Source organism: Amphiura filiformis, chromosome 19, assembly GCF_039555335.1.
Source record: "Amphiura filiformis chromosome 19, Afil_fr2py, whole genome shotgun sequence".
NCBI lineage: Eukaryota > Metazoa > Echinodermata > Ophiuroidea > Amphilepidida > Amphiuridae > Amphiura > Amphiura filiformis.
Window position 1 is genome coordinate 21,459,828 of NC_092646.1, and position 22,826 is coordinate 21,482,653.

The following is a 22,826-nucleotide window of genomic DNA, read 5'->3' on the forward strand; positions in this document are numbered from 1 at the left end:
ACCACCCGCTATGTAGAAGGTCACTCCGAAATATTTGGCATATTTTAGAATAAAATAGTCAAATTTGAGGTTAATTTGGGTGTGTGTATTGTATACATCACCCCTATCAAAATATTGGGGGATTTACCCCGCCACCCCCATCCCCCACACACACATCCCCCGGGATCTACACCTATAACGCAGAGGAATGATATGTACCATAAATAAGATCACAAAGCTTGATTTAAAGGGAGATTTAATGCCAGGAATGAGAGTTCTATATTATAAATGACATGAAAAACATACAAAAGAATCAGCTCACAGAAGCAATATAGAATTGACTCAGGAGGTGATTATTGTGTCTAACAAGGGGAGAAATGCGGCTGTTATAAATCCCAGGTTAATGATGAATTAATGATCAACAGCGATATCAGTCCAAGATCGTTTAAAACATCGAACCATTCCTTGAAAACCTGCAACCTATTGTGTTGACCGACTTTACATTGTACAAATAGCACAAGTCAAGTCGTGACCAGTTTCATATTCTGAAGGCAAACCACTAGAACTAACCACTTCGACATGAAAAAAATACGAAAGTGGATCCATGGTGGATGTACCGCGTATGGTTTCTAGGTTTTGGTCTAAGCAGACGTATTGGGTGCGTGGGTGATTCCATCTTGCTGCAGCCATGTAGCCAGCATATTCTCTGGTCCAATTTGGAGGGCATTCTGTAGTTGCCGGCATCATGAAGACTTGTACTCGAGCCATTCGACTCTGACACATGACGCATGGGGTATCATGATTATGGACCCATAGTGGGTAGGAGAACATGAAAACTAATATGAGATACTGTATTAGGATCACATATTAAGTATCATGTGAGAGTATACTCTTGTACTCCAGAAGACAGGATCACATATTAAAGAAAAAGCGCCCTCTGTTGTTATTAATCGTATTTAATGCGTATTTAAAACGTTGTGAATAAAAATTTGACACCATAGAATATAAAAACTAGTAATTTGATAAGTTAAAATAAGATTTTTAACGGAATAAATCAAAATAATATGATTATGCAGTTTATTCCGTTAAATATTTACCCCATAATTTCCCTCATTCTTCAGGCCCTGCCCTCTATCGGGTGCTAATTTAAAGTTTAAGCTTGATTGCTATTGTTTCTTTGTAAGCCTGCGGCGCAACCTTGAACAATATTGTCCTTGAGATAACACTTTAATATGTGATCCTGTCTTCTGGAGTACAAGAGTATACTCTCACATGATACTTAATATGTGATCCTAATACAGTATCTCATATTAGTTGTCATGTTCTCCTACCCACTATGGGTGCATTATGGACATCGTGAATCGCTCCTGGCTCACCACTACGATATTCCGCTCCATATATTCTTGCCCGGGCCGGCTGTTGGCCTGACTCTGATTGGTTGAACTGTGGAGAACGTGTTAAACATAGGTAATTGGAGCCTCCGCCTGGGATATTATCCCCAGTACCCCCCTCTATAGTACCGGGCCCTCCTTTACCCCCAGCCGCTATGCCTGTAATAAATCAGAGAGAATACATTCAGAGAGGTCCCAGCTTCTCCAAGCTTCTTCATCACTTGTTGTTTCTTTTCGTCTTCTTCTAAAAGAACATGGGAAATCTCTTTATAAATCTAAATCCTTCGAAATTCCGGACAACTGTCGTCGGCTCACTTACATAATAGTATTAGGCGTTGTTCTCTGTTTTATATAAACCTCTCTTTAACACGCCCGCTTTAATCACCAAGTAGCTACTTTAATAATTCCATGCTGAACTTAGGACCCCCTGATCGCACTCACCAGTATACACAAGATCTGCTGTATCTGGACATACAGTACGTCCCCATCGGATATATGTCACTCCAGCGGGTTTATACTGGTCTTCCACCAGCGGGACCGACGTGGTAGACTGCGAAGCAACAATCTGACAGTGAAAACAAAATAAAACAAAATAAATGTCTTAGGAGCTTATTCAGTCAGTCACACAAAATGTTTCAAAATAATATTTCGCCTGTTTATTGTGATGACTCACCTTACTTTTACTTGACAAATCCACGTTAGCGAAATCTTCGGTATTATTTGCGACTCGGTTTTGAAGTTCCTTGATAAGTGCTTGGGTTTCAATTGTCGTTTTATTCGATATCTTGGTGTGCATCCCCATAATAATAGCCACTACGATCAGGATTATTATTTGAATAATTGCAAAGAGTCCCAGTTTTTGCACAGTGCAAAATCCCGTCATTTCCATCTTGCCGTCACTACCTGATTTTACAGTGTAATTCTTGTTTTGGTCATCGCACGTATCGTCAGTAAACACTAGATACTTGGTGTCAGATGTATCTCTGCTCTCCGATTCGTCAGTAAACTTCGTTGAATCCATAATGGACAAAAATCTTCGTGTTGAAGGAGGCTGATATGGATATGCGGCGGACCAGTTAAGGTTATACTAAACTTTGTAATGATTGATCCAGAATGAGACTGCATGTAGCCCCCTTTAAAATTATCTATTTCTGGAAATAAATATCGTAGAGAGAAAACGCAAACTACGTCTAAAAGCTGAAAGTGTAAGGATTATTATTATGCTTGAATTTTCCACTTGGCTCAAAAAGAAATGTACTTTTCAAACATTTCAATTTTTTTTCAATATCCGGAGCATCAAGATTTTTGGGAACACGGCCATAATTTCTCAGTGGAAGTGGCGATTTTGTTGGGAACTACGACGCACATTACAAACAAGTCAATAAAAGAATGTGCATATTCATTCTTGATATTGCTTGTCTCGATTTGTTTTAGTAAGCTTACATGTTTGCCGAATTTGAAGTAAAATGGCCTCCACTTGTATGTCGTTTTGTAACCAGTAATAACAATTCCATGCACGATTTCATAGACAAAATTCTGACCTACATTATTTCTATAAACCCTCTTCTATATGCAGGTGCTATTAAAATTTTTATTTCGATAGCAGAAAATTGAGATATTTGCTATTTTTCCGACTCGCTGCTGTCAAATTGTCTAGTTTCGCGATAAAAAGATACAGCGAAATCAATTTTTTTTTAGAACCATTTCACCTCGTTTCGGCTTGTGCTTTGAAGTACAAACTTCAAAATTGATATAGTGATTCTATATTTCAAGCTGCGTCATACTGTGTTTTTCTTACCTCTGATTGTCGCTGCTCAAGGCCAAAATTCGAAATTTTTTGGACAAAAGTGACACTCTCATTTTTTTTTAAACACGCTGTTTACGTATACGACGGGCTCTATTTGCCCGATTCCTTACGTCATAGTGGTGTTGCCGAGTTTGGATTTTAAAATATTTAGGTATTTTCTAGCTTAAAATCTAGCGCCAATGAACCTGGTGCATGGGAGGGAAAATGTGGGGGGTAGTTAGGGCGCGAAAAAAATGTGCACATTTTCATGCTTGCTGCGCTTGCAACAGGTAGATATTTAGAAATCCATTTAAGGTATGGGTATGGAAATTGGGGATCCCAAAAATTGGCATATAAGCCTAGGCCTATGCAAAGGGGTGGGGCATTTTGGCAGGCCAAGGGGAGGGGCCACAAAATTTGGCAGTCCAGGGGGGTGCGGACAAGCGATTTTTGGCTGGCCGAGACGGGAGGCAAGCGATTTTTAGCGAGTCGCTTGGAAATTTTGGCTTATAATTAGTAGGCTAATACCGGTAGGCCTACTGATTGCACAGCCTTTCGAGAAAGCAATTTTTGGCAAGCCGGGGCCGGGGAGGGAATAAATTTTGGCATGTCGAAAGGGAGGAAGAATGACTTTACCTAGCACACATTAAAGGGGCATTTCGTGATCCACAACCTCATACAACCCCATAGGCCTACGTCCTTTCTCACAAGTTAAGATTTTATACCACTCATCCCGCTCTGGCCACATGTTTAGGCATTTTCACGCAGATCAATTCGTTAAGCAATGGAAAATATTGCCAAATTTGAATTTCGTTTTAAAAGCCTACTCCCCATTAAAAAAAAAACACTAATTTTGGGGGGATTAAAAAAAAGTACAGTAAAATGAAACAAAAGGCTGCCTCAATAAGGCCAGGCCTTCATTTCTGAAAATAGAGGGAGCTCAGTTAGTCACTGTACTCAGGAGCTTGACAAGGAGCTCAATTATATTATATCAATATTAAACCATAGGAGCAGCTCAATAAATGCCATTGGTAAAATTATTAGGCCTACGATATTTTATTTGACTGTGATCCGTTTTAATAGGCTATATACACTGTATATACCTTTAAAATTTCTAAAATTGGTGGAATTGAACAAGCTCTAAATTTCTCATACGTCCAGCATAACCAAGGGCAACTGGGGGTGGGTGGGAAAGCCCCCTAGCTATGGCCATACCCGTAGTGGCGGAACCAGATTTTTTTTTCGCGGGGCATGGGGGGGGGAAGTGAATTTGAGACGGGGGCACTTAGAAATCATTGCACTAAATTGCCGCAAAAAGTGGAAAATTACATAATATTATTGTGGGGATTTTGCCTAAACACTGGGTGGGAAAGAAAAAAATATTGGGGAAATACTGTCCCCCCCAAGCGGCGCCACTGCATATCCATCCATGATGCTAGAATGACGGAAGTTCTGGAGCTGAAATTCAATTTCAATATCACGAGTTTTTATCAGGGATTTTACCAAGGGAAGGCGATAGGTGTAGGATTTTGCTGATATACCAGGCAACCCGAGAAAGGAACTGAGGTGTGGCTAAATAAGGGAGTGTTCATTATAAATATTTTCCATTATCATACTTTCGACGCCGAGAGCATAATTATTTGAAGCGTACATCGTGTCAGTCACATGGTCACATATTTTCTGTTGAAAGAGAAACGCACATGTCTCTGATTAGCTCGGGGATTAGCTACTGCGCGCTGCGTGCTGGCCTGTTGTTGTCCCGGGTTGTTGTCGAGTGGAAATGGGAAATTTATGAATGAACTTCCGCAACTTTGCAACATCATCACGCAGCGGCGTAGCTGGGATTTTTTCCAGGAGGGGCAAGACTGTAGGCCCTATGGAGCGGGGCCCAAATCCACCAAATTTCCCACTGGGGGCAGGGGCCCAAATAGACAATTTTTGCCCGGCTTATTGATAATAATCGTATATGGTAGGCCTATTGAGCTGTATTGCATATCGTTTGGATTCCCCATCTCTCTGCCCCTCCTCTCACCCTCTCTTTTTTCCTCTTCCCCCCCCTCTCTTTCCCTCTTTTTTCCTTGCACTAGGGGCGGGGCCCAAATAGGCAATTTTGCAATTGCCCCCCCTGGCAGCTACGCTACTGTCATCACGGTAGACATACGCGGTAGCCTACAACTACAAGAAAGGTTTACAGACAAATATAGGTCTAGTAGGCCTATCAAAATGTTATATTTTTATATTTTCTGGTGGACTCGCGGAGAATATCATGTCATGGAGGTCCCGGCGCTGGGTTGGGGGGTCTCAAGGCATTTTGGTATGCCTACCCATGCTTGATTCCGGGAGGTTTTTAGCAGGCCTGACCATTTCTTTTTATAAAAACACCTCAGGCGGGTCTCTTCAAAACATTTGTACCGCGGGGATCAAAGTCACCCACATTTGGCCTAATTTGACGCTTTTTAAGGGCACTTTTGCCAAAATGCGCCCAAAGTTGGTCTTCGCTGCGCGCTGTAAACCCACCCATCATAGTCGTTGAAAAGGTAGGCCTACCCCAAAACTGTGGCACATCCACGAACCCGAGGGAGAGACCTCCGCGGGTAAAAACACACCTCTAGCGGGACCAGATTTATAATTTAAAATAGGCCTACATTTTGGAAGCCAGTCATCACGACAAAACGGGCCATGGTAGTGTTAATGGTATTAACACTTTGATTTTAGGCTTAAATGATGAGTGTAGGCCTATAAATTGCAAATTTGCACACACCCCGGGGGAACCTCTTAAGTTGGTTTGGGTAAGGATGTGAGGCTGTGACTCCGAAAAACTACGGTACGATTTTAAACCAAATTTGAATAAAACAGACCCAAAATTGTATCAACTTTTGGACTGAAAGTTTTCGCAAATTTTTACTTTTTCGAGAAAATCATTTTCAAGACACTGAGGGTCAATAAAATCATGGCTAAAAATACAACAGAGTCTAAACTAAATGGCTGAAAATGCACCCCAAATCTGCCGCACATACCACGACACCGTATTTCACCTTATAGGCCTAGATTTTGAAAATTGTCGCAATAAAATAGGCCCGAACTTATCCCAAATTATCCCCCGAAAAAATATTTTTTTGCAGGTGAGGTTGGAGTCTAAATTATTTTTATTCTCAGAGAGGATAGGGGTTGATATTTTTAGCAGGGTACAGTTTGTCTTGTTTTTGTTTTGTTTTTTGACGTTGAAGTTCCAGATTCTTTTTTTCATATATTATTATTCATTTATTATTTACGTACGTGGGGAAAAAGACACACGACAGCTACAGAGAAGCCACGAAAAAACTCCTGTGAAGTGCATGAAAATGCCCCGAAAATGTGCCAACCGAAACACCCGAACAGGAAGATAAAATAAAAAAACAAAACCAACAAGAAATGTCTTTAAAAAAGACAACGCAGTGATTAAAGGAAACATGATGGATTTGCCTCGGTTCCGGAGCCACTGATTTAAAAGTAACAGGTTTTAAAGCCCATTCGGCGATTTGCTCATTTGGACGATCGTATCGTGAGTCATCAAAATTCAGATTTTGGTACCTTTGCATTGTCATAGATGTGCTAACATAGTAATTCAGCTGAAAGCTATGTATTTAAGACAAAATTTCTTTGTACTTTCGCTGGGATCACTGAAAGCACTTAACTTAAGAGAAGTATAGAATAAATAATCTTTGAATGAAAACATGTCACATCTGAGACGAATAGTTATATTCGTCTCCGTTTAATGATTTTGTCACTGCAGGTTTGTCTTCAATGTTGTTAATGTTGTTAATTAATATTAATTGAAAGGTCAGCACAGCATTAACACTCAATGCCTAACAAAACTGAGATTTTGTATGAATTGAGTTAGATGCTGTAGGCCTATTTGACTTCACTTTAGTATATTCATATAAAGACAAGTAATTGAAATAACAGGTTGCTGGAATGTTTTGTAACAATGTGTGATATCTGGTTTAGGGCCCAAGCCGCCAAATTTGTAATTGAGATCAAGGCAAAAATATGGTGTAGGGGCATACTACAAATCATCAGAACTCTAGAACCAAGCATATTGAAGTATGGCGGTTGCCCGGTAGGGGTCACGCCCATTGTGGCATGTACACCATCCGCAATAAATAAAAACGCGTAAAACAGGTACTTTTTGTGGGTAGGCGCGATACGCGCGTTTCGTGTTTAGGGTGTAATAAACATGAAAAATTGGGGGAAAAGGTAGCAAAATTGCAATTGCTAATACGCGGAAATGAAATTTAGGGTATGAAATTTGATACAAGGAATCCCTGTTTAGGGTGTGAAACAGGCGCGTGTTACCTGTTGGGGTGTCGTTTTTGCCAAGGGTTAAATCCTTGTTTAGGGTGCTTTCAAAAGTTGATTATCGCGGATGGTGTACAGGCGACAATAGGAGTGCCCCCCCCCCTCCGGGAAATGAATTGTGAAAAATGCTTCCTTTGTTCTGCATGATCAGATTGTGACATATTTAATACGTAACTTCTGGAATTTCACAGACTTTGTATTGGGTTCAAACGGTTGCTTTTAAATCAGTACTACACATAACTTAATTTCAATGGAATCACAAGAATGTGGTTTTTAGTTTTCTTTAAAACAGCATTTTTGGAGTTATGATAGGCCTACTTTTTATCTGAGTAACAGGTTTGTAAAATATTTGAAACTATAATAGGCCTACTAACCTAATACTAACAGTTCACATATGAACGCGCTTTATAAATCATGTGTGCACTGGTAATAGAAATAGGCGATGCACATACTAAGTACAGTAATAGATTTTTGTCAACTGAAAGCATACTGGCATAGACCCTGTAAAGGTCTATAATTATGCTGAAAGCAGCATACAGAGAACGTACATGTCAAGTCCACTGTGTGAGAGAACATGCACAACTTACAAGGCCATGCGAATGTTTACCTTGGTGATGCTACAAGAAGCAATTAGTGCACTTGAGCTTGGGTTCATAAAAAATCTTGATAACAAACTCGCAGTATGCACTGACGTGCTGACCTGGTCAAGTCAATTCGCATGGTAACCTTCTATATTAACCCCACTACTCCTTTAACCCCATCACAAAATGTTACGCCAGCCGTTATTCGCTGGTTTCCGATTACATCACAGTGATCACACGTTGTGTATAAAACGAGAAAATAAGTTTACTTCAAACCCGGAACCATGCCGATAACTCGCAATAAACAACCGGAGACAAAGACTTTTTCAATTCACGTGTCATCCATGCTGACCGTTTCACTTTATCTGAACGTTAACTAGTAATGTCCCGTTAAAGCAAAATATAGTCCCATGACAAACATTTCCTCATCATTCTTCATTATCTTCTTTGAATTGATTGTCAGCTTCAGTAGACCTATACAACAATTGTATACGACAATAAAACAATTTAACATTTCCCACAATTATTATTACTTGACATGCATAATTTATTGCACGTGTCTGCAACTCCATGTGCCTGTCCACGTGACTTTGACCATTTCACGTTTACTGACCTCTATAGCTCCATGTCCCTCCTCATTAAAACCATAACAAATAGTCCCATGACATAAATTCGTCATAAATACACGGTTATTTTCGAAATTCTACTGTCACTTTCATTGACAACAATGAATACAACAGTAAAATAAAAATGTCAGCGAAAATTTTACTTGACATGCATTATTTCTCAATCTAAAACAAATCTCTTTTCGATGACGTCATATCTCTATCCCTACCTTTATCGTGAATTAAGTTATCCAACTTTAACTATGCCTTGCGCGAAGTAAATTAGCGGGGCTAAACTTTTCGAACAAATACAATACACTAGGACATATTATTACACGTAATACAATATTTGCCATTTGCGACATGCCTGGACATTGTGCAGATTTACAAAAACAAATGTTTCAACAGTTTAAATATATACGCATTATATCATCAAACGCAATCGTGCAACTTCATTTTACTGCAACTCTACTATCACTAAGTACGCCACAGCCTTATCAACGAACTTATGCATATGCAAATGAGCCCAATTCTATACAAAATTGACACCACGCATGCGTCTAGCTCAGTGAAGAGGCCAGAGAAAGTGTGTTTCTAAAAACAGTATATTAAAATGAATGTTTTTTTTCCAAATTATCGTACACAAACTCAACATATATACAACAACAATTTTACATAAGTCAATCTTGTTATACATAAAGCTACCAAACACAAAAACAATTTCCACAGTCACAATTATGTGTCAAATAATTATATTTTATCCCCAGCAAATTCCGTATTATATCCGCCTGCGGAAAAAACCCAGGAAATTTCCCGAAATAAGTTCCAAATTCTTTGTCCCCCACTAAAATATATTATGAACACTCCCTTATGAAGTCTGCCCTCTTCCGGCTATTCTGGTAGTAGGCGTTGACAATTACCTATATTTTTGAAGCATGTTTGAACCCGATTTGTTCTCTATTCACATTTTTAACGTTGCAAGTAACATTTCAAGACCTCTATTTGTGACAGGTATTTAATTATCTTGCTAGAGATGTGCCTAAAGTTGAAATTCAATATTTCGGATCGCAAAGATCGAGAGATATAAAGTTGCTGAATATCAGTTTAACACCATGGATCATATGGGCGTCTTATATGAACGATTATGATAGCTAAGCAAAATGGCTGGGATACAGGTTGTATATATACTACATGAATATTCATGAACTATACAGATTCCATTCTTCTCTAATAATAAAGATGTCAATCACTCTCCTAGACGACAGTTGCTTGGCGCTTGTAAACAAATCGAATAATAGTGCTTGACAAGAGCTAAAAAATAGGCTAAAAACACATTTTCACACATTTTTTTCCGGATTTTTTTATTTCACATGATAAGTAGACATATTTTCTTACGTATAAGGTAATAATATATTTTTTCTGGAGGTAAAGCCCTTCAACACTTTGTTTAACCTTAACGCGACTTTACAGTGTTGATTATCAAAAGCAAAACTTGAGACTGCTATTATATGCCAGTGGATTTGGCTCATCATAGCATCGGGTATTATATGCGGGCGGAAAGAATTGTTTATTATACCATTTTACCCTCGTTTTACAGGAAAAGACAGAGACATAAAAAAGGCAAATATTTGACACTGTTTTTGAAATATTATAACCGAACATTTAGTATACAAAAGAATTATGTAAATAGCTACCCTCGACTTCGAGGAACTTCCTTTTACATGTATACGTTAACGATCACCCACAAGTACTGTTAGGATATCCCATGTACGTGATGCTTCATGTTGACCGGCACGGCATGGCAGGATCCAATGGAGTAATCATTTAAAGCTACATTCCGAGATCTTTTGTTCAAAACTGTAAACTTAGCTTCTCCACAAATTGATCAGTAAGAGCATAAATAGTTGATTTGATAGTCAATTTGATAATGATAACTAATATTTTCATAAAGTAGATCACCCAGCAAAACGTTTTCGACATCATTCGCAAAAGGTTATAAAAGGTTGTCAGAAAACGTTTAAATGTCGGGTTATATAAAGGGTATATTAAGAGTATAAAACATTTTCTTTACCTTAAAAACATTTTTGATAATCTACTGCTCAGCAAACAAAATGTTTTACAGAGAACGTTTAAATGTCGGGTTATATAAAGGGTATAAAAACGTTTTAATAACATTCCAAAAACATTCTTGAAAACTTGATACAAAACATTCTAAACAGAATAATATTTTGGGATTGAAAAAATATTTTGCGAAAATTGTTTGCCCAAAATATTTGCAATAACGTTTTAAAAACGTTTTCATGACCTTTATATAACCCGACATTTAAATGTTATTAAAAGGTTTTGAAAAGAACATTTTAAGAACATTTCAGTGTTATCATTATCATTATCATTAGTAACTAGGGGTTATCATTATCAAATTGACTATCAAATCAGCTATTTATGCTCTTATGTCTTCCAGAATGAAATGAAAACGGATCTTCAGATGAATTACGGTGATCGATTAAAGTTAACAACAGGTCTTAAACAGTTGTTTGGAAGTGAGTAGCTCTCAGGACCTGGTCTCGGTCTCGAAACCATCCCGACACCTGGTGTTGCAGGTCTCGATCACGGTCGTGGCTATCAAGGTTTTGGTCTCGGTTTCGGACCTCAAAAGTCTCGGTCTGGAACGTTTTTAAGTTCGAAACCTGTCGCGACCTGAAGAAAAAATATAATTTCCTGTTGTTGTCCATTATAAATTCCTACCCAAATAATTAAAATATGCGAAAAACTTAAATGTGTACTGCCAATCTTTTATTTTTTGACTGCATATTAATCAGAAGCATGGTAAAACTTATGTTTTCAACATACGTTTATCAGTCTATAATAACGAATTGATTAATTCGAATTAAACAATTCATCGAGTGGCCATGGGCAGCGCCATTAGACATGTTACAAGACTACCAAGTGACAGGTGATGGACCGTACCCACACAATTGAATAGGCACTTTTTTGATAATTTTCATCAAGGTTACTCAAAACTTACCTAGCTAATTTTTTATACATCAGGGGTCTCTGGCTTTTTAATATGTTATGAAAAACTTAATTTTAAAAATATCTACCGACGGAAATAAAAATCCATCGACGGATAGTCTTGTTATGCTCTCACAAACTTGGAAAAAAAAATCTGAAAAATCCAAAATTTTGGTCTAAAACATGCCCAAGGTTACTGCTGTCCCATTCAAAAGTACAGGAAGACCACCTACAGCGTTGAGGTCAGCTTTCTAGATTTCCTGTCTACTGGCTGTAATGGCTACTACCCAGTGCTAACATCAATGAATTGTTTAATTCGAATTAATCAATTCGATATTATAGACTGTTTATAATTTGTTTTCATTCATTCTTATATTTTAGTTCGTCATTCATTCGTCAATATTAAAATTATGTTAACAACATACAAAAGTCAATTGCTTGAATCAGCTGACCTTAATTCCAGTTCAAAATATTATCATACTTCCCCCTCCTCTCCCATTATTAGCTGTAGGTTATGTGGTTCTCATACCACTGTTTTAATGTGTTCCGTACGGCATGGCCACACCTGATTAATGAGAAGGCTCCCTCCTCCTCAGTCATCCCACACTCTTGCCGCCCCTAGTTACTAACAGGGCTGCCCGAACCCGAACTGTAGAATATCCCTTTAAACATTGATTAAGAAAATATAGGCTTATAGCATGAACCATACGGTGCAAAATTATTCCAACTTCTTGACAGCCGTCGAAATTCTAGAATTACGACAGTTCCAAAAATTTGACGCACCACCGGGGCCCTGATAATTGACTTCATAACCAAAAAGTTGCTGGAGCTTTGAAGAGAGCAGCCCGAGCTGAATATGCCCACTTGCAATTCTTTGTTACAATGATTTGTACACGGAGTATTAGCATTGTTTTCTGTAATATGTTTAATACTATAAATTGTATATATATTTTTTAAGATCGCAATTATTGTAATTAAAATTGACTAATATGATGTTGATAGTCATTTGCTTCAGTAGATACAATCACCGACTACGGTCGACATTTTGATTAAAAAAATGTAGCCAACTATTCAAATTAAATATTATAAAAAATAATACCGTTACGGTATGTGTATTATTAGCAATGTGTATTGCGTTATTTAATATCAAATTGATAATTAAAATCTGGTCAAATGGACTTACTATTTTAACCGGTGATGTTTCACATCCTACCCTTGATGCTTCCTCAAGCCGTCTGATTTTTCGGCGGCGATTGGTCAGTGACACGTGACGGGGTCACAGAACTGACTAACTGAGACCTCGAAGGATCTTCTGGATAGCAGAATTGTAGGCCCCGCCAAGTTGGTCTGGACCCTGTAACACGGGTCACTGAACAATCGCCGCCGAAAAATCAGACGGCTTGAGGAAGCATCCAGGATAGGATGTGAAACGTTGCCAGTCAAAAAATCATTTATTGCATTATTAAGTTTTTGTAATGAAAAAAGACACATTTCTTGATTGGAAGAACCATTGATCTCCACGTTGAACACAGCTTTCTTTGATACATGCCAATACTTGTTGTAAAAGATCCTTTGGCGCGTTCCTGAATCCGATCGTATGAGTCAGAAAATCAAGCGCTAGATTGCCCTCTTCACTTTCTTTCTCATCAAAACACTTGGTTATCTTATAATTACACGTGTAATCATCAGTGTAATATGGGATTTGTAATTGACGCAGTGAATCGTGTATGTAGCCCGAGTCCCGGTGATGCGATGATGATGAGTCGCTCTCTGGTGACCCGTCCTGCGACAAAGTCTCGGACCCAAGATCAGGGAATGTCCTCCACAGTTTTCCATAGCCAGTGAAGTCTGGAAAGAAAAAAAGACGGTGGAAGAAAATTAGCAGTCCGAGAAGAAGACAGTGGCGTACCGGCCAAAATTTCTAAAGCAATACCGTAAAACCTCGTCTACAAGCATATAGAGTGCTTTTGATGAAAGCTAAATGAATCCGGGCGCCATCCATCGACACAATGATAACATTATGGAGTTTGAGCAAATAAATTACCGATACAAGTATATACAAACAAGTACTGTGGCAAAACCAACCTATGGTATCGGCATATTTACGTTTGTTTCGTATCAATTTAGCTTTCATAAAAAACACTCTATTATGCTTGTAGACGAGGTTTTACGGTAATTTGTTTTCAAAATTTTTCGCTAAAATTTTCAAGTTAAATGCTAACTTTGTGGTTAATTTTATCCCGGTATTTTGAACCAGAATAGGTCAGGTGTTCTGGTTTGAACCAGAAAAGGTCATGTGTATTGCGACCCATTATGGTTGCAACTGTCCATTATGGTTGCAACGGCCCATTATGGCTGCAGCTGCCCATTATGGTTGCAGCGGTCTATTATGGTTGCAACGGCCCATTATGACTGCAGCTGCCCATTATGGTTGCAGCGGTCTATTATGGTTGCAACGGCCCATTATGGTTGCAGCTGCCCATTATGGTTGCAACGGCCCATTATGACTGCAGCTGCCCATTATGGTTGCAGCAGTCTATTATGGTTGCAACGGCCCATTATGGTTGCAGCTGCCCATTATGGTTGCAACGGCCCCTTATGGTTGCAACGGCCCCTTATGGTTGCAGCTGCCCATTATGGTTGCAGCGGTCTATTATGGTTGCAACGGCCCATTATGGCTGCAGCTGCCCATTATGGTTGCAACGGCCCCTTATGGTTGCAGCTACCCATTATGGTTGCAGCTGCCCATTATGGTTGCAGCGGTCTATTATGGTTGCAATTAACGGCCCATTATGGTTGCAGCTGCCCATTATGGTTGCAGCGGTCTATTATGGTTGCAACGGCCCCTTATGGTTGCAGCTGCCCATTATGGTTGCAGCGGTCTAGTATGGTTGCAACGGCCCATTATGGCTGCAGCTGCCCATTATGGTTGCAGCTGCCAATTATGGTTGCAACGGCCCCTTATGGTTGCAGCTGCCCATTATGGTTGCAACGGCCTATTTATGGTTGCAGCTGCCCATTATGAATTACCAAATGTTCACAAGGCAGCTATTGCACTTACACTTCTAGCACTTAGCAGCCGAAATGTAGAGCAGAACCCTTGGCATATAGGCCCTACTATCTTCAGAAGTATACGTGTGGCAAAAACCACTATACGTTTAATTTCTAATCTTTTACACAGCTAAAATTTTAAGAAATGAAAAATGTGTGATAAGGTCCCGGACAAGGTAAAGAGAATTATACATGGGGATCAATATCAGGGGGGGTGAAGTATTTTCTCTTGGCATGAGCAACTCACCTGCGGTAATTGCTACTTGCAGAATTCCACCCGGAACCAGCATGTCATAAAGACTTTGTAGTGCTTCATTTAGGTCTTTTACATAGTACATGGAATTAATTGCACTTATGAAGTGGTACTTGTGGTTGTTTTTATGATGCTTTTCCACAAAGCCTTCTAATGTATGATTTTCCCAATCGAAGGTAATATTTGTCGCATGCGCCTTGATCTTGGCCTGATATGTTTCGAGTAACGTCGCACTGGGCTCCACGACGCAGGTGTGTATTTTTGGAAACTTGGTCAGCAGCTTGTTCAGAAAAAAGAGCTCAATTTCACCTGTGAACAAATATATAGATACAGAATTTCTTAGGGAAATCGAAATGCAACTATAACATGCTGGCTTTGTCATTTGTTTTGATATATTTAATTATATAGTATAGTATAGTATAGTATAGTATAGTATAGTATAGTATAGTATAGTATAGTATAGTATAGTATATAGTATAGTATAGTATAGTATAGTATAGTATAGTATAGTATAGTATAGTATACAAATATTAACTGTCTATGAGTGTGATGGTCGAAATATAATCATGAGGTGAAAGATGGATTGTTCCATTCCACGAGCCGGAATGGTGAGTGGAATGGAACAATACATCTTTCACCGAGTGATTATATTTCGACCATTACACGAAGACAGTTAATATTTGTTTTGATATCACTCGTACATCAATTCTATTACTGAAATACTATTTAAGGTAGGAAATACATTTTTTCATCAACATAACACCATGTTTTGCTGTGATGTACTTCACATTTTGGGGTCCACCCCATAACTAAATCTGCGAGTCTTCAAGAGTCAGCGCACTGCTTGTCGCAGGCGCACTGATGGTAAAAACTATCACACGGAGGCTGATGGTAAAAATGATCAATGGTAATCAACCAATGAACTGTCTAGAATTTATGTATGAGTGAAATAGTATAGTATAGTATAGTATAGTATAGTATAGTATAGTATAGTATAGTATAGTATAGTATAGTATAGTATTGAAATGTACCCCCAGACCGGGCTCCAAACACAAATAGGGTCGTCATGTTGCACTTTTACCACAATTAAACACTGTGGATTTAGCCATTTTACTGAATGTATGATTTTGTTTTTATGTCAATACTATCAAGGCATTAACAGCTTTGATCATAACGGTAAAGCTGACGGGTTGGCGCCTAGAAAGTTGTTAGCTATGATAATTGTTTATCTATTTTCTTTTTATGTGTTTCCTATAATTGTACAGAAAATAAATTAAATATTTGCAACGAGCAGTATTCAATCGGGATGGGAAATCGAAAATTGAGTTTATTTACTTTTTTAAATGGGGCATGGGAAAATATATCTAAAATTTAGCATTATTTGTGCTTAAAATACCGTGGGTTTCTGTAACTTTATTCAAAAGTATCTCATTTTGGAAAATGGATCTCATTTTAAAATCATCTCAAATTGAATAGAATTGAGAAGCAATTTGAGATCCAATATGAGATCCAATTGGAGTGTCAAATTGAGATATAATCCACCCAATTAGTTTTATTGGGTGCTAACTATTATAGTTGGTATCTACTGTATTAGGGGCCGCCCATAATTTTCGCCATTTTCACTTACGTACAAAGCGTATGTAACTTTTTACCCCCCTCCCTCCCTCGAGTTACGTACAAATAAAGGCGAAGGATTTCCACGAGTAGGCCTACTACTAATAGCAAAGTCCCGACGGAAGGCGCTTGCTTGGTATGCATTTTGGAAACTGGAGCATCTGTGGAGAAGTCCAACAATCACTGTTGCAACAAAAGTCAAGCTGTTTAACACCACTTGTGTTACAGTATTGCTCTATGGCTGTGAGCCCTGGGTGATATCTACTGATATGGAAAATAAGATCAATGCTTTTGGTACATCATGTTACAGGATAATGCTGAACATCAAGCGCACTGACCATGTTAGTAATGAAAGGGTCTATGCCATCACCAACACTGTGCCTCTTATCAACTCTGTCAGATCACGACAACTACGATTCCTGGGACATATCCTGAGGATGCAGGAAGATGAACCATGCAGAAGATATGCTCTCTACACCCCATTACATGGTAAAAGAAGACCTGGAAGGCAAAGAACATCCTACTTGTCTTATGTGCAAAAACTGTTGGGGGATTTCGACAGCTTTCTACTGCCAGATGCCATTGCCACTTTGGCTTCAGATCGTAGTACATGGAGAAACTTTGTAGTCGCCTGCTTCGCAGCCGAATGAAATGAATGAATGAATAGCAAAGTTGAGATGGGTTGGGGTTGGGGTTAGAGTATAGGTTAAAGGTAAGATTAGGTTTATGGTTAGGGTTATATTAGTGTTCCAGGAGGACAGTTCCCAGCAAACACAAAAACGTTTTAAAAACGTTTTTATAGTTATATTTTGGTTTACATAAAAACGTTTTAATAACATTAAAATGTCGGGTTTATAAAGGTCATGAAAACGTTTTAAAAAGTTTTGTATGAAAACACACTACAACAATATTTTTATTAAATGTTTTCAAAAATGTTATTGTAAACTACTTTAGTATTTTTGCAAACATTTTTTGCCAAATATTTTGTAAACACTTAAATAACATCATGTTAAAATATTTGCACCCAGCAAACACAGAAATGTTCTTAAAATGTTTTTTCAAAACGTTTTAATAACATTTAAAGGTCGGGTTACATAAAGGTCATGAAAACGGTTTTTTTTACGTTATTGCAAATATTTTGGGCAAACATTTTCGCAAAATATTTTTCAACCCCAAAATAACATTCTGTTTAGAATGTTTTGTATCAAGTTTTCAAAAATGTTTTTGGAATGTTATTAAAACGTTTTTATACCCTTTATATAACCCGACATTTAAACGCTTTCTGTAAAACATTTTTTGTTTGCTGAGCAGTAGGTTATCAAAAAATGATTTAATGTTATGAAAACGTTTTATACCCTTAACATACCCTTTATATAACCCGACATTTAAACGTTTTCTGATAACCTTTTATACCTTTTGCGAATGATGTCGAAAACGTTTTGTGTTTGCTGGGTTGGTTCTGGATAGATGTTTTTACAGATAAGTTGAGAAATGCTGAAAAAAACTTCCTTTTTAACCCATATTTTCATGAAAACGAAAGCCATCAATAAATTAAAATATAGTTTAAAATGCGCCGAATCTAAACTAAATGACTAACAAAATCACTCCAAAATCTGTTGAACATCCTATACTCTCGTTTCCACTAAGAACCTCGGGATCACATCATATAATAAGGGAAACCAGGGGACACTCTTTGACATGTTTGGTGTATGTTCTTGTGAATTAAACTGGGTTTCATGCCTTTTGTCGCAACAGTGACAATCCACACTAGAGCCTTTGCTGCCATTGATCCTAGCGCAGATAGAAAATACTTTTTTTTTCATTTCATTTCATTTCATTTCATTTCATTTCATTTCATTTCATTTCATTTCATTTCATTTCATTTCATTTCATTTCATTTCATTTCATTTCATTTGCCAGAAGAAACACACAATACAAAACAAAATTCATACAATATAAAAGTACAATACAATCATTATTTTATAATTATTTTGGTATGAAATAAATTATGTAAAATAGGACCACTGTGCATACTCACAATCATTGTTTGCATGGCCTGTTATAGAAATTGTTAAAACGAATTGAACAATTTTTCATATGAGAATATAACTTATGAATAAAATATTGGAAAATACCACAATTTTTCACTTTCATTTTTTTATTGCTCAAACAAATTGCCATTTTTCTTACGTAAATGCACACATGCCTAGGATTTTACCCCCTCCCTCTTACGTACGCTTTGTGCGTAAGTGAAAATGGCAAAAATTATGGACGGCCCCTTATGGAACTAGATTGAGCAGTGCCCAGTGTTTGGACTTCTCATGGTCATATATAGGTTTAATTGCAGTTCATGGTCTTATGTAAACAACCAATTCATGCCTCTTGTTTTGTGTCCCCAAACAAGGTCACCCGTCCGAGGTAAAAATAAATTATGTTGAATGTAATTTTTAAGAAACTATTAGTTCAAAAGTTTTTCAGCATTTCTCCAGTTACGTTTGAGACTGAGGAGCGAATTGAAAAAATCTTCATCAAGTTTATGGAAAAAAATAGAGAATGTATTTTCAATGTTTCAAAAGTAACTGTTGGCCGAGAATGACTATCTCATTTTCCAAAATGAGATAGTCACTGCATAAGTAGAAGGCATTGTATGCATACATGAATGACGCTCAAATTCACCAAATTCGATGACAAATTATCCGACATACCATGCACCCTTAAAAATAAACCACAACATAACTCCACCCACATAGAGCTACAACTTCCTGCCGACTCTCTAATTCATAACTCCAAACTTTTCCGTCTTTTCTGTTTTCTGTCTTTTACAGGTACCAGCTTAATAAAAATTAAAATGAAAATAAAAAAGGCCTACACACTCCAAAGAAAAACACCTTTTATTTACATTCATTCAAGTATATGTCTTAAACCAGCTTTCTGTGAGTTTCGATTTGTTTGCAGAATTTCGTAAGTCAAGAAGGACAGTCCTGACATCATTTCTTTTCTTGTAGTCCCGTTTTGTTCATTTTTGGCTTTCAAATTACAATTTAGAGCCTATAGAAGAAGAGTTTATTGACAATCACCAAACATTATGGTATAATCAACAATTAAGACAGTAACACAAACTTGTACAATATATAAACTATAAGAAGTAAATATCCCAATGAGAAATACTCATACTTTACCAGATCTAACATCAAAACATGATTGAACGAAATTGGTAATAGGCCTACTACTTTCAGAACATCATAATCTGAAGCACCCATAATCAACAAGAATATGTCATTCAATGACATATCATATTTACAGTGTAACATATTATTCATGTCAGAAAGGAAGTGCAACCTATAATGTTAAGATGGTATGTAGGCATATAAATAGATACAAATGTATTTCGCTCGTAACAAAAATTGAAGGGCCTATATAAGGATTTTCTTTCCCATTTTCATTCATATTATATTACGCCTAAAGACATAATTATTTTTAACGTTTTAATGTAGGGCCTACAATATTGAAAATCAAACTATAGGCATACTTCTGCTAATTTTAAATTCTGACCGTTATTCGTTTGACAATAATCCTATTTGGAATTTGATTTAATTGAAGCATAATATTGATTCCGACATATGACATCCACCAACCCCGCACACCACACCGCCACTACTGACAGGCACACACTCATAAACACACCCCCCACACACCCCTACACTCCCTGTTTTTTATTTTGGTGGCTAGAGTGTGTACCCTATCATCATACACACACCCTATCATTGAAAAAAAAAAACACCTTATTTCATTCTGGGTTTGATCCGGCCCGTACGCGTCAGGCCCCCCGGGGGCAGGCCCCGATCAAAATCCGCCCAGTCCACTTTTTTTCCAAATCAGCCCCCCAACAAAAAATCCTGGTTACGGGCCTGGTAGGCCTACGCGGGGATGCTGTTTTTAATAAAAAAATGTCAACATTTCAGGAAGATGCTTTTCACACAAAAAATGCTGCGTACGAGCGGGACGCGAGCGGGACTGCATGGTTGGTACACTCACAACATGTGCGAGGGTATTATATTTATAAAAGAAATATTTTTAACAAGATTTACAAAAATGATCAAATATCATTTTACTTACCACTCCCACTCCCAACTCCTAAAACACGAAGCTGTTTATCATCAGTTATATTTGCGACCAATTTCTCCACGACGTGCCCACAAAATTTCTCATCAGTCCATTTTTGCACAGCTTCAATATTGTCACCTATGCTCATGGAATAATTGAACGCTTTTGTGTAATACGCTGGGTCCGTAAAAATTGGCCTGGGCATCGTTGATTTTTCCGATTCAAGCATTATGGAGCTTTGATCAAAATATAAATCCACTGCATGTAATTCCAGGCCAGTGTGTGACTATGAGCGTGTTTTAGAGAGCCAGGTTTTCCTGTTGTTTTCGTATAATAATAGCGAAAGTAGGCCTACTACTTCGTGCTGGACAAAAAAATCCTTGAACTAAAGTCATGGACAGTGGCGTAGCCAGGATTTTGGAACCGAGGGGGCACAACTTGTAAATGTACCGACGTAAATATTTTTTACCGACGAAAGCTGTGATTTGTTGATTTGTTTTTGCATGGTTTGAAAAAGTGAAGAGCAAAAAAAAAAAAAAAAAAAAAGAGGATAATACGCGGTACTAACATAAAAACACATCATTTTTATGTGTTATTCACAATTTTTCACAATTTTTTTTTTATTTTTCCCTTTTCCCTGTCACTCTGGGTGAAAAATAGTCTATTGTTAACCCATGACGAGCGGGGGGACTTTGTGAGTTGTTCATCCCAAGGAGTTATGTACAGTATGAGCCAAAATTATCAATAACCTCTGTTCAATAAATAACTCATATAGTTGACATTAGAGAGTGGCGAGTTTTTAGGTAGTGTTCATAAATACTTCTGTAGGGGGGGGGGGCCTGGAAAATATGTAGGGGGTCATAAAATTTTAGGAGTTCTGAATAGGGGGTTAAAAAGTTTTGGGTGTATGAACAGGGGGGTTAAAAAGTTTTTGGGCATGTAGAGAGGGGGTGTAAAAACTTTAGCAACATTAGTCCTGAAGCAAAAAATATAAAATAGCCTGAAATTTTTTCGCTCGCTATGCGCGCAAATGTTCCAGTATTAATAAAAATTCCCTTTAAAAGGGAAAGCCAGCCTCAATGTAGAAGAGGTCTTGTAATTAGTTTTGGTCAATGTGAAAGGCATTTTTAGGAACAGAATAATATACTCGTCCCTCAACCCTTATTTCCAGGATCTATGGTTGCATGAGCTACTTTACAAAATGATAAAACAATTCCAATATTTCACATATTTTATATCAATGACATGGACATACAATTTCATTGCACATCAATACAAATTTTAGTATCATAAATATGTTTCCTCTGTCCTTTGATGTAGAATGGTAGGCTACATTAAAATGGGGTGTGTGGGGTGGGGTGGGGGGGGTGGGGGGGTGGTCAAAACAGTTTTGAACCTAATATGAGGGGGCCAAGAAAGTTTTAGGTTCAATCTTTTTATCGCAGAATCGATGTAAATCATACTTAGATCTGTTTTAGCGTATGCCTGGAAAAACAGGAGACCCGTTAATATTAGTCGTTTTAAACAATTAAAACATCTGAAAAGTTTTTCTTGTAGGCAAGACTGTAGAAAACATCACAACTTCCTAGACGAAAACTAGATAAAAAGTTATAACAGAATTAGCTAGAATTTCAAAAAATAGAAATATAATTGAAGAAACCTAAAATGGGGAAGCAGGACGTAAAACATGTTTATTTTTTATCTCAGTTTCTCAAATATGCTCACCTATCAGAACATAGTCCTGTATTCACTGTCTGTTTGTACATGTAGGCCTACCTTCTTTATATAACCTTTGAATGTGGTGAGCGACGCACTATTTGATTGGGGGGCATGGAAGTTTGGGTCAGGCGGTATTTTTTCAGCGGCGATTTTTTTTTTGCTGCCTTTGACGGCGATTTTTTTTTTCAATTTTAATGTATACCTTTTACAAAGTTGAAGGGGGGATTTACTCATCAGTGTTTTTCTACTCCGCGTGACAATATTTTTGACAAGTTTACATCATCTCTATCATCTCTTATAAATAAATGCCTTACATTTTTGGACATCTTCCAATTTATTCAAAAGTATTGAGACTCCACTTTGGTTAGCTATATAGGACAAGGCCCTACTTTA

At 37.7% G+C, this 22,826-nt stretch overlaps 2 protein-coding genes across 2 annotated transcripts; both read right to left on the minus strand.

The window, feature by feature from the left end:
* Positions 1 to 1,296: 1,296 nt before the first annotated feature.
* Positions 1,297 to 2,419, minus strand: LOC140140437 (uncharacterized). Its single transcript, XM_072162197.1, has 3 exons — positions 2,044 to 2,419; positions 1,812 to 1,935; positions 1,297 to 1,529 (listed from the first exon to the last, which is right to left on the minus strand). The coding sequence occupies exons 1-3, from the start codon at positions 2,389 to 2,391 to the stop codon at positions 1,297 to 1,299; spliced, it is 705 nt and encodes a 234-aa protein (XP_072018298.1). The 5' UTR covers positions 2,392 to 2,419.
* A 9,624-nt stretch (positions 2,420 to 12,043) lies between these two features.
* Positions 12,044 to 21,060, minus strand: LOC140141044 (histamine N-methyltransferase A-like). The gene is made up of 3 exons (XM_072162823.1): positions 20,727 to 21,060; positions 14,991 to 15,305; positions 12,044 to 13,540 (listed from the first exon to the last, which is right to left on the minus strand). Exons 1-3 carry the CDS (start codon positions 20,941 to 20,943, stop codon positions 13,155 to 13,157), a joined length of 918 nt encoding a protein of 305 aa, XP_072018924.1. The 5' UTR covers positions 20,944 to 21,060; the 3' UTR covers positions 12,044 to 13,154.
* Between the last annotated feature and the right edge of the window lie 1,766 nt (positions 21,061 to 22,826).

Coding starts and splice junctions, on each gene's coding strand:
- LOC140140437 (XM_072162197.1), bottom strand. CDS start 2,391: ATGGATTCAACGAAGTTTACTGACGAATCGGAGAGCAGAGATACATCT. Junction 1,936..2,043: donor ATTTGTCAAGTAAAAGTAAG/GTGAGTCATCAC, acceptor TTTCACTGTCAG/ATTGTTGCTTCGCAGTCTAC. Junction 1,530..1,811: donor AGCAGATCTTGTGTATACTG/GTGAGTGCGATC, acceptor GATTTATTACAG/GCATAGCGGCTGGGGGTAAA.
- LOC140141044 (XM_072162823.1), bottom strand. CDS start 20,943: ATGCTTGAATCGGAAAAATCAACGATGCCCAGGCCAATTTTTACGGAC. Junction 15,306..20,726: donor AGGAGTTGGGAGTGGGAGTG/GTAAGTAAAATG, acceptor ATTTGTTCACAG/GTGAAATTGAGCTCTTTTTT. Junction 13,541..14,990: donor GCAAGTAGCAATTACCGCAG/GTGAGTTGCTCA, acceptor TTTTCTTTCCAG/ACTTCACTGGCTATGGAAAA.